Source organism: Cetorhinus maximus, chromosome 1, assembly GCF_964194155.1.
Source record: "Cetorhinus maximus chromosome 1, sCetMax3.hap1.1, whole genome shotgun sequence".
Lineage (NCBI taxonomy): Eukaryota > Metazoa > Chordata > Chondrichthyes > Lamniformes > Cetorhinidae > Cetorhinus > Cetorhinus maximus.
In genome coordinates this window covers 66,409,096-66,421,886 of record NC_135879.1, presented here as the reverse complement: position 1 = coordinate 66,421,886, position 12,791 = coordinate 66,409,096, and the positions used below count along the sequence as shown (strand labels likewise).

The following is a 12,791-nucleotide window of genomic DNA, read 5'->3' as shown; positions in this document are numbered from 1 at the left end:
CTCGCAGCGCTCACCTGTGCCCACGGAAACGTCATTGCCCGCCCTCTTCCCGCCCCCCCGCCGCTGTAGTGCTGAGCTTTTCAGCGTGCGTTTCACACTGGCAGGCCGTTAATTAGCCAGCCAGTGTGAAATCACAGTCAGGGGCCCATTTCCCGACTGCTCCTGGGCCTGCCAATCGCACACACCCGCCAAAGGTAAAATTCAGGCCCATAGCTGGTTTTATACCCCATCTGATTTTACTCTTCATTGAAGTGAATGGAGATTAATATTGGGCAGGGTGCAAAACAAGCACTCCAGCTAGGGGCTAGGTTGACATTACTCCATTCATTTCAGAGTCGGGTTCTTGGGCAATTATTGTTGAATAGCTTCAAATAAAAAGGAAACAGTGTCTACTGTAAATTTTAAAAATAAACAGAAAAGAATGGAAATACACTGCAGCTCAATCAGCATTGTAAAGAGAAGGGACAGGTTATCACATTTCATGTTAGTATCCTTCAACAGTACTGAACTTTGAATGATAGAGATGCTAGTCACTCTCACCTTTGAGTCAGATGGGTCATGGGTTCAAGCTCTATTCAAGAGACTTGAGCTCGCAATCTAGGCTGACAATTAAATGTAGTAATGAGGGAGTGTTTGCTGTCCGAGGTGCCATCTTTCAAATGAGACATTAAAGCAAAGCCCTGTTGGCCTCCTCAGGTGGATGTGAAAGATTCTGTGACACATTTGAAGAAGAGCCGGGGTGTTCTCCTCAGGTCCTGGCCAATATTTATTCTTCAATCAACATTACTAAAACAATTTATCTGGTTAGCTATCTCACTGCAGTTTGTGAGGCCTTATTTTGTGCAAATTCCCTGCCGTACTTCCCAACATTACAACAGTGACTACACTTGTAAAAGAAATACTCCATTGGCTGTAAAGCTCTTTGGGACATCCTGAAAGCTGTATATAAATACAAGTTTGTCCTTTCCTTTTATTTTAGTAAGACAGGAAAAAAGGGAGAGAATCAACAGAAACAGTGTGAATAAAGAATGGCCTTCAAACTGCTAATAAAAAACTGATAGATAACAAAGAAAAACCATTAGAAGGAAAAAGAATGTGCCAATAATGTAAGATAAATAGACTAGAGAGAGTGCCACACTCTTGCAAAGCAATAAAATAGGGAAAAATAGAGATAGAAAGGGATAAAATGTTATAGGACAGGTTTCAAATGCAGCAATGTGAAATTAATCACAGAATTGTTATAGCACATTCAGCCTCTTGTTCCAGCTTCTCCAATCTGTCTGCCACAGTTGACGTCCCTCATCCTTGGAACCATTCTCATGAATCTTTTCTGCACTCTCTTTAATGCCTTCACATCTTTCCTAAAATGTGGTGCCCAGAACTACACATTGTTCCAGTTCAGGCCGAACCAGTGTTCTACACAAGTTTAATAGAACTTCCTTGCTTTTATATTCTATGCATCTGTTAATAAAGGTAGGACGCTGTATGCTTTATTAACCATGCTGTAAACCTGTGTTGCCACCTTCATTGATTTATGCACATTTACACCAATGTCTCTCTGCTCCTGCACCCCTTCTAGAATTGTACCCTTAATTTTATATTGTTTTTCCACTTTCTTCCTACCAAAATGAATCACTTCACACTTCTCTGCATTAAATTTCATCTGCCACTTATCTGCCCATTCCATCAACCTGTCTATTTCCTTTTGAAGTTCTACACTATCCTCCTCACAGTTCACAATATTTCCAAATTTCATATCATCTGCAAATTTTGAGATTGTGCCCTGTACAACAAGGTCTAGGCCATTAATATATATCAGGAAGAGCAAGAGTCCCAACAGCGACCCTTGGGGAATGCTTCACAAACCTTCCTCCTGTCCAAAAAGCACTCATTGACCACTACTCTTCTTCCTGAAACTCAGTCAATTTCATATCCATGTTGCATTAAAATAAAAAATACTAGTAAACACAGTTGCCCTGTCAGTGCTGAGACGAGGAAATAAGTAGATCAAGCGATGGATTCAGATGATTACCAGCATTGTAATAAAACCTGAAAATGCTAGAAACATGCAGCATATTGGTTAGTATCTGCAAACTGAGGAAACTAGAGTTCATGTTTTGTGTCTTATGACCAGTCATCAAAGTATGTCTTCTGCTCTGATTTAAGGAGCTAAATTTGGTTGGGGGCCTGAGCAGCAATGGAAACACATCCAATGCCAGATTAGTTTGGGTACTGTAGAGTTGTCCCTAGTGGCTGACTAAAACAGGCATTAGGTTGCTATATATGTAAATGAAGGGCCTAATGCCTGTTTTTGAATCTCTCTTCTGACTGGCACTGAATGGAGTAGGCATTGGACCTTTTCCGCTGAGGAACTGACAGTTGCTGCAACTAAGCAGCGGCCACAATAAAAAAGTACATTTTCTTTTAAAATTTAATGTGGAGCAGGTGCTCCTTTGGCTCTTTAGTATTTTTTAGGGCTGCTGACAACCTGTGATTGGCCTCCTCCCCAATTACCTTCCTCCCCCTCTTCCAATCTGGGACTAATGTAAAATGGCAGCAAGCGATGTAAGAGGCCAGAAATGAACCCTTTTGAAATAGGTGATCTGCTTCTAGTGGGTTATGTAAATTAATTATGTCAGACCTGAAGCTCAGTTTCAGATGGGGTGCATGCTGTCTGATGCCATTGGCTTATATGTGTGAAAATAGGTCATAACTAATTTCTACTGCAGGATCTCTAATCCAAATAATTAACTTGACTCTCCTTTGCTTCACCGCAACACCTACCCTAAATCACAACCCAACCTGCTGTAAAGAAAATAGAGGATATTTTGTTCAGAAACCTGTATTAAGTTGTATTGAAACAGTATGGGAGAATACCTTCCTTTGGGAATTGGTCATAAATAAAAATTATTTTGTGCATATACCTGATTGTGTTATGACCCTTTATTTTCACTTTTAGGTGAGGTTGTAGTAAGAGATTCCAAATTTCTGGATTATGAAGTCAGAACTAAGATGCATTTGGTATTGTTGGCAGAAAGTAACCATCAGACAGCATACAGCCAGTTAACAATTATAATTGAAGATGTAAATGATAACCAACCACGTTTTCAACAAAATCATTATAAGGCATCAATATGGGAGGGCCAAACCCGCAATACGTATGTCATTCAGGTAAGGCTTATCTCATAATTATACATGACCAGAGAGAGATTATCAAACAGTGGAAGGGTGCACTATTCATAGCAAATTTACAATAAAGTAGACAATTAAAAAACTATATAACAGGTCAATTTCACTAATCCTTCACATTATGTTTGGACGTTCACAAAAGTGACCTAGGTTAGAGGTTACAGAATTTAACCCAAAATAAGCAATTGTCATATCGCTATTTACATCAGTTGTCTGAAGGCTCCGCTAATTTCTACCAAAGTTACAATGGGAGATTGGAAGGAATCCTGCCGAAAGCCAGAATCCTAGATTCATAAGTCAAAGGTGATGAAACAAGAAAATGCAATTTAGAGACGTTAAAATACTACAAAGGTAAATGAATGATATTAATGATGGCAGCCGAGAAGTAATTTTCCATCTTCATGCTGCCTTTGGGGAGCTTCGTAGGTTGTTGGAGTAAATTAGAAATGGGGTGGGTAATTTTAAATTTGGGCAATAGTGCATCAGATAGCCATTCTACATCACTCCCAATCTTCATTTCCATTGATTTCAATGGAAGCAGTGGGAGGGGTGTGTATAATTCATGGCCTATCCAGAATATTACTTTAAATTGCAATAATGCAGATTGAAATTAGTGAAAGATAATTTTCGGTCTGATATCAAGAGGTTTATGCAAACGATCAGTATAGGAATGAACTTCCAGAATGAGTAAGGGAGGTGAAAACCCCGAAATCACTTAAACAAAAACAATGAAATTCAGCAGTGGGGAGTTCCCAGCCTACCTTTCCTCTCCAGAGTCCTTGAATGTCGCTTCCCAAATTCTTGCCCATTTTCCCTGTTTGAATCCATCCAATCAGGTTGCCACATTGCCCCTGCCACAGTACCGAAATGGCCTTTATCAAAGTCATAAATCACAGCCTATTTGACTGTGACAAAGGCAAATTATCCTCTTTGCCCTTCTTGACCTGCCTGCAGCCTTTGACATCGTTTATCACACCATCTTCCTCTAATGCGTCTCCACCTTCGTCCAGCTGGGTAAGACTGCACCTGCCTGGTTCCATTCTTGTCTAAATAATTGTATCCAAAGAATCACCATCAATGGCTTCTTTACCCATTCCTACACAGTTACCTCTGGTGCCTCCCAAAGATCTATCCTTAGCCCCCTTCTGTTCCTCATCTACATGCTCCCCTTGGTGACATCGTCTGAAAACACCTCAGTTTCCACATGTTGTTGACAACACCCAGTTTTCCCTCACCACCACCTTTCTCCACTCCTCCACTGCCTTCAAATTGTCCGACTGCTTGTCCAACATCCAATACTGAATGAGCAGAAATTTCTTCCAATTAAATATTGGGAAGACTGAAGCCACTGTCTTCAATCCCTGTCACAAACTCTGCTCCCTTGCCATTGACTCCATCCTTCTCCCTGGCCACGCGGAGGCCAGTCTGAGGCTGAATCAGACTGTTTTCAACCTTGGTGTCACATTTTACACCAAAATGAGTTTTCATCCACATCCATGTTGTCATTAAGACCTCTGTAATATCACCAGACTCCACCCCGCCTCAACTCTTCTGCTGCTGAAACCCTCATCCATGCCTTTTGTTAGCTCCAGACTTGACTATTCTAATGCACTCCTGGTCAGCCTCTCACATTATACCCCCTATAAACTTGAGGCCATCCAAAACTCTAATGACTGTGTTCTAACTCTCACAAATCCCAATCACTTGTCAACACTGTTCTTGCTTACCTATATTGGCAACGCCTTAATTTAAAAAATTCTCAACCTTGTTTTCAAACTCCTCAATGGCCTTGTCGCTCCCTATCTCTGTAATTCCTTCCAGCCCTACAACCGTCTGAGATATCTGCACTATTGCAGCTTCTTGAGCACCCCCGATTTTAATTGCTCCACCCTTGGTGGCCCATGCCTTCAGTAGCCTGGGCTGTAAGCCCTGTAATTCCCTCCCTAGACCTTTCTAACCCTCTTCCTCACATTCCTTCTTTAAGGCAATCCTTTAAAACATAACTCTTTGAATAAGCTTTTGATCATTTGCCCCAATATCTTCTTACATGGCTCAGTGCCATATTTTGTTTTATAATGCCCCTGTGGATGTTATATAAATACAAATTGTTGTTGGTATCATGACCTTAATACACACTGGAACAGGAAATGCGGAACATGTTATAATGAATACATGTCCATTAACTATTGCAGAATGGGAAAGGCTTTGTTTGTGACTTTTGACTAATAGAAATCAATATGAAGCTGATACCAATAAACTAAAAAAATACTTAAATTAATCCTAAATGATTATATACTTTTGACAGGTTTTTGCCTCTGATGCTGACAGTGGGCTTAATGGGCAAGTTGAATATTCCATAATATCTGGAAACCAAAATGAGGCTTTCATTATTGATTCAGCTCGAGGGATTCTTACAACTAATGCTATTTTAGATCGAGAAGTAATTTCCTCCTACAGGTTTGTGCTGGTTCCTTGTGCAATGTCATTTTGTAATTAAAATTATTGCATTTAGCATTCTTGAAACCATAAATTTGAGCATCACTCATAAAGGGAATAATCTTCACTGCTTGGATGGTAAATGGAAATGATAAGTAAATTGGTTCTATAATGAATGGGTGACCTGCTCCACCAGTTTACCACACAAGCAATGAAGGTAAAAATTAGCCCTGGATCAAATCACCCAAGTGTACGTGACATCAAACTTCATCCATTATCACTTTAATTATTGGCTTAAGCATGTTCTATGTCAACTATGTTGATTTGCTCAAATATCCAGACAGGTAAGAAGAGCAACCACTATCAGTTATGTAATAATTACAGCACAGAAACAGGGCATTCAGCCCAACAGGTCCATGGCTGTGTTTATACCACACATGAGCCACCTCCCACCCTACTTCATCTATCCCCATCAACATATCCTTATATTCCTCTCTCCCTCATATGCTTATCTAGCTTCTCCTTGTATGCATCTATGCTAATTGCCTCAACTCCTCCATATTCTAACCAGTCTTGGGGTAAAGAAGTTTCTCATGAATTCCCTGTTGGATTTATTAGTGACTATCTTATATTTATGGCCCCTGGCTTTGGCCTCCCAGAAGTGAAAACATCTCTGAGTCTACCCTACCATTCAGTTTCAGAATCTTAAAGACTTCTATCAAGTCATGCCCTAGTTTTCTTTTTTTAAGGAATTCAGGTGGAAATTTAAAAATGGTAGGTGGTGCCCAATTATGGGATTCCTGTCCCCATTTCTCTCATGTGGGATTTTTATGGCTCTGTCATAAGGGTGTGGGTAGTAAATGCACATGCAGCAATCCCGCTGTTGCCTACTTCATTACTGGGTGGTAACTTTAGACCCCCTGCTATTTTCTTGGAGTCGGGCCCATTTTGTTAGGAACCGTGGTTCACGGCACCTCAGAGGAGTCATGAACTTTGACAAAAGCCAGTTCTGGAATCAGGAACCTTTTGACAGGTAAGTTTGAAAAGTGTTGCCAATTTCAACTGTCATAATTAGATGTTGTGTGATAAGTTAAATATGTAAAAGGTAAGTGACCATTAAATTGACTGGCATTGTGAAAGTGTTCATGTGCATTGGATTACTTTATCCAATGGTCAATGTGCTCTTCTGCATTCAACATTATTGAAAATCTACTTCTGTCACCTGGACTCTGCCATTTTAGAGCCTTTGTTGATTCAGTTGTGCAGTGGAATCCATTATGAATGTGTAGCTGAACTCCAAAATCTACTTTTGGATTCAGCTCTGTAGGGGTTGTTTATACTTTTGTGAACGGGACTGTGAGCTTTGCTTAATAGTTTTATGAGCTGATGAAGTTTGGAGTGGTGGATGTGGTATGGAGGTGGCATTGGGGGTTGGGTGGGGATGAGAACAAGGGTGTCTAACAGTCATCCACAGAGCTGGGCTGATGTCCCAGTGAACAGAGGCGGGCATTCAAACCTGCCGGCCTGAGCTTCTACCCGCCTTTGTTTCCACCTTGAGCCTGCTTCCAGAGTTGGCAGCCCTGACTCTAGCCCATCTAGCCCATTCTTGCCATCCCAAAATGAAAATAGTATGGGTGGGCACTACTGGGTAGAAGGCAGGATCTCGAGGTATAGGGAAATAGTCCAACTCACCGTGCCCTCTTCATGGATGAGGTCTTAGGCTGCGAATTTGGGCTCTGTAGCATTACTGGTACTGGCACTACAGAAGACTCGAAGGCATAAAATGGTGTGGCTGCTCGGCTGGCCACTTCCATTGTGTCCCACACAGTGCATCATGCTACAAGGAACTGACATGGATGTCGGTAAGAAGAGGTCCAATATCTGATTTGACACACATTGCTGAAACTTGCACCATGCGAATCCACTGAGCGCATGTGCAAATCATAGTCTTGAATTTAGCTGCATGAGGGGCTCACTACTTGCAATAAAGGGCCAGACATCCAACTTGCACGAAAGGTGCTTTTAGTTTACTCTGCTCTTGCAAAGTTAGTGTTTTGTAGGTCTATTGGTGAGCTTGTGCATTCATTCAGGGAGGGCAGAGGATCTTGGGGCTGTTGTTGCTGTATGGGGTCTGTTGGTGTAGTGCCTCTGGATCTACAGCATGGCCAACAATTAAAGCAGAGAGGAAACTCTGTGAAGGAGGAGAGGAGGAGGGCTGCCCAAAGAATACCCTACCCATTAGGAGTTTCCTGAAAGTACTTCTCATATCTCTGCCTGAGCTAGGAGCAATGTCTTAGGTGATTCAGATTCACCAATGAAAGAAGGTAGTTACAGAGCCTTTAACATGACCTAGAGCCTCACACCAGGGTGAGAACAGTGCTGCCAGTGGTCATAAAGATCCCAGTGGCATTAGGCTTCTATGCAACCGGATCTTTCCAGGCAGGAGCAGACAACATATCCATTGCCCAGTGCTCTGTCCATTGAAACACCTGGAAGGTGATGGAGACCCTATATATATAGGTGATTACATTGTACTATCTCTAAGAACCGAGAAGCAGGATGAGTCTGCATTTGGATTTATCAAGGTACCTACATTCCCAACAGTGCAGGGAGCCATTGACTTCCCACATGTGGCTCTGTGTTTTCCTGCATGTTGATGGGGAGCGGTATAGGAACCACAAGGGCTACCATTCATCAATGTGCAGTTGGTGTGTAACTTTGTACAGTACATAAAGTCAATGAATGCGTGCTCTCCTTGCAGCATGATGCCTACTTTCAGGAGTAGTCTGCTGCTGCCGCCATCTTCGCATCTCCAGGAACAACCAGAGGGTGGCTTCTTGGGAGACAAAGGGTCTCCCCATATATGTGGCTGATGACACCTCCAGCTGGCCATGAGAGCACAGCCAGCATATAATGAGAGCCATGCAGCCACCAGGAACCTCATGGAACAGACGCTCGATGTGCTGACCAAAGCTTCCGATGCCTGGACTAATTGCTGAAAGCCCTACAATATACGCCAAAGCATGTCCCCAAATTGTGGATATCTGCTGCATCTTCCACAATGTCCCCATCATGAGTTCTAGCCATTGCCACCAGGAATCTGGAGACCATTTTAGGAAGAGGAAGCATCTGGACACCTTTGCCCTGGACGGGCTGTCAGGGAGCATCTGCTCAGACTCCACTTCCCATAGGACAACTTCCCTTTCCCATCATGGGCCCACTATTTCCCACCTCACTATTCATCTGGGATGCCCCATTACAGCATCTCCTTGGTTGAGAACCTACAATAAAAGCAATGAATAATAACCTTTCCATAGCATCTTCATCCAAAATCACATTCACTCACGCAAACAGAAATGAACTATTCATCCTTATTTTCTTCGTGCCTGTTTTGCAGGTGGCTTGCCTGTCCTAATGCCCCTATGCAGTGTTCCCCCAGTGGTTGCTGCATGGCTAGTGGAAGGCTGCTGACATTTACTGGGGCAGAGTGCAGATGGCTTTCCAGGATGCCCTTGATCAGCTCTGGGCCTTGATGGCATGGCTCTGAACCGCGTTACCTCGGTATGACTGACAGCAGTCTCAGCTGGTTGGCTGAGAGGCAACAGTAAGTGCAGTGCAGCAGTGGTGGAAGCATAAATGCTGTCACCCTGAGAGAGAATATAGCAGGTTGAACTCTCAATATTGGAAATATGTTTCCCTTTTTTCACCTTATCCTGCTATGCATGCTGTTTGACATCTGGGAAGGGAGGGGTCTAGATTTGGGAGTCCCACTGTTTTTCTTAGTTGGAGCATATTTTTTCTCAACTCTATCTCCTCCTTGTATGCCTCCCACTGCTCTGTTACTGATTTACCTTCAAGTAGCTGTTTCCAATCCACGTTTGCCAAATCGCACTTCAACTTTGTAAAATTGGCCTTTCCCAGTGTGAAAATTCAACCTTAGGGGCAGGATATTACGTCCCCTGGGCGGCCATGAGCCCGACCAGATCAGGCCTAAAATAGCGCGTGATGAAGTTAGGCGAGCATCCTGACGTCAGGCGAGCATCCTGACGTCATCGTTCATTCATGCGATATTTCGGTCAGCGGATGCGCGCTAGAGGCAACAGCGAGCCCACTGACAATTAAGAGGCCTATTAAGGCCATTAATCAATTAATTAAAAGCTCTTTTTCGCTGCCTATCCAATATTACAGTTGGTGGGCAGGCAAATCGGCCAGGAGGCCTTTGGATTTTTTAGGAAACCTCCTCAATGGGCGGGATGAGGTTTCCAACATTAATTTAAAAAAAAAAATGTTTTGACAGCATTTTTACTATGTCCTTGTTTGTGTGAGTGAGTCCTATGAGGGGACATGTTTTCAACATTCTCAAAATCTTTATTCTTGATTTTATAACCCTTCAGCTCCCTGCCTTCAGGGAGCTTTCAGTGCTCGCTTCCCCGTGCATGCGCAGACTTTTACGCTCGCACTCCTCCCACCCCCACCCCAGTAGCGATGAGCCAGCATGAAATCGCAGTCGGGGGCCGATCGCGGGCAGCAGACCGTTTCCTGGCTACTCCCGGGCCCGCCCACCGTGCCCGCCCGATGACCTGAAAATCCTGCCCTAGGTCTTTCTTTATCCTTTTTTCATAACCACGCTAAATCTCACCAAATTATGATCACTAGCACAAAAATGCTTTCCCACTCATGCACCTGCCCAGCTTCATTCTACAAAACTAAGTCTAGACTGCCCCTTTTCTTGTTAGACTTGCTACATAATTTCAGCACATGGACGGTTAAACATGGACATCTGCAAGTTGTTGTCCAAGTTACCCTGTTCATCCAGAAGCTGTACTGTACCAGTATCTTGCCAAGAGACTTGGCATTGAAATCCATGGAAGAGTGTGAGGGACCTTGAGGAGGCCGAAGCAGATCCTCCACTCAGCACTTCTGGCTGAAGATGGGCGTTACGTGACAAAAGGGTGGCTGATATTTAATTGTATCACCAGGTAGCAGGGAAGCCCTAGTATTCCATCTTCATTAGTCAGAGATGCTGAAGCACCATTCTATGCAATTAGAAATAGTGAAATCTTTGGCGAACCACCTCCGCTTTGTTCCATTTCCCTAGAGGTTTGCACTTTCTTCACATACAGTGGAGGAAAGAACAAACCCATGAGTGACTATAATGGCTGTACCTGATGAATGTATTTGTTGAGGGTGACTTGGGGAGGCATGAAATTGCTTAAAGATCAGGGGGCATGGCAGTCATCAATGAATAGATGGGGAAGTCAGGAAGTGCATAAAAAGAAACGATGGGTGCTTTTGCGAGGTGAGTGAATGTGAGGAGTGATGTTATTGTGTAGGCTTGATTAGACAGGTTGGTGTGGGGATATTGGGGGTGGAAGTGGTGATGATGTGCACAACTGGACACAGGTGAATGCGCAACTTTACTTATCTTTCCTGACCTGCTGAGGTCATTAGAGTGTTTCCTGCATTAAATTCAGGAGTGTGGCACAATGCTCCTTCTGCTGACCTCCTCTCCCACATCCAGACACGCTTTCTTTGCGGCAGCAGCAGATATTTTTTATTCATTCACAGCATGTGGGTGTCGCTGGCTGGGCCACCACTTACTACACAAGTCGGCCTGTTTATATGGCTGGTCCAGTTCAGTTTCTGGTCAGTGGTAACCTCCAGGATGTTGATAGTGGAGGATTCAGTAATGGTAATGCCACTGAATGTTACGGGAAGATGGTTAGATCCTCTCTTGTTGGAGATGATCATTGCCTGGCACTTGTGTAGCGTGAACGTTACTTGCCACTTATCAGCCCAAGCCTGGATATTGTCCGGGCCTTGTTATATATGGACAAGGACTGCTTCAGTATCTGAGGAGCCATTACTGAAGTAGGGTATCTCTCTCCAACTCCTCACTTTTCCGAGGTGTCTTCAAAGCAGTAAGTGGAAACAGTTTCTCCTCATTTGCTCTACCAAAACCCTTCATAATTATGAACACCTTGATGAAATCTCCTCTTAAGATTCTCTGCTTTAAGTGTCAGCCATGGCTCAGTTAGTGGCGCTCTCATCCCTGAGACATAAAGTGAGTTCAAGTCTCACTCCAGGACTAAACACAAATATCAAAGCTGACGTTCCAATGCAGTATGTGAGACTACTGCACTGTAGAAGTTGACGTTTTTTTCAGATCAGATATTAAGTCGAGGCTCTACCTGTCCTCCCGGGTGGATGTATAAAATTCCATAGCAGTATTTTGAAGAAAAGCAGGGGCGTAATCCTCAATGTCCTGACCAATGTTTATTCCTCAATCAACATCGCAGAAACAGCAATCTCATCATTATGACATTGCTAATCGCTGGAACTAGGTGTGAACAAATTGGCTGCTGGTTTTCTACATTTCAATAGTGACTCAAAATTACTTCATTGGCTGTAAAGTGGCTGTGTAAGGCACTATAACTGTTTCTCTGTCTTTCTTTTATTTCAAGGAAAACAGCTTCTCAAGTTAACCAACATAATTGGAGTAATGTATCTCATTTGCACCCTCTCAATTTACTACAGATACTTAAATCCTCCCTTAGTTGGGATGGGCCCTTAAGAGGCATTTCCAATGCCTAGAGTTTGCTTTCCTTATTCAACTTAAATGAACCCAATAAGGTTATTGTTAGTAATGTGAAAGCTTAGAAAAAGTGACGCCTCACTGTTTTTCCTTCAGGAATCACACCCCTGCAGTAATAATGACCCAGACTTTGTAGCCAATGATGAAACAATGGTGGTCATTGCTGACCTTGAAAAGAGCTGCCCAGAAACATCTAGTGATCTCTATGGCCTGGGCTTCCCCTTTCCTGACAGCAGTTTAAATCTGACACCAAATCAAGAGAATCTCCAAGCCGCAGCAGTGATGGTAGCAAGCAGAGTGAGCGGCGAATTACAGTGAAGTATTCTCACGGACAGCAAACCAGGAAGATGAAAGCACGGACTCCCTTTATGTTCATTTAAAATTTCAAATAGGGAAATAAATGATTTATGATTAGATTAACATAGAAGCTAAAATAAAGGTAACCTCATTCAACAAGTTGTTACCTCACTGAAAGACCAAGGCCATAAGAATGGAAAGTCTCAACAGTTCATAGACTTCCTGTTGATTGCATTCTGGGAGTGGAGGAGGGGGCTGAACAGCGGACTCTCTG

The 12,791-nt window shown here is 43.0% G+C and overlaps 1 protein-coding gene across 1 annotated transcript in view; it reads left to right on the top strand.

The window, feature by feature from the left end:
- dchs2 (dachsous cadherin-related 2) overlaps positions 1 to 12,791 on the top strand; it is a 176,474-nt gene that overhangs the window by 140,600 nt on the left and 23,083 nt on the right. Inside the window, exons 13-14 of the mRNA XM_078541170.1 lie at positions 2,960 to 3,171; positions 5,495 to 5,646. Coding sequence (XP_078397296.1) covers positions 2,960 to 3,171; positions 5,495 to 5,646 — 364 coding nt within the window. The remainder of the gene's footprint in view (positions 1 to 2,959; positions 3,172 to 5,494; positions 5,647 to 12,791) is intronic.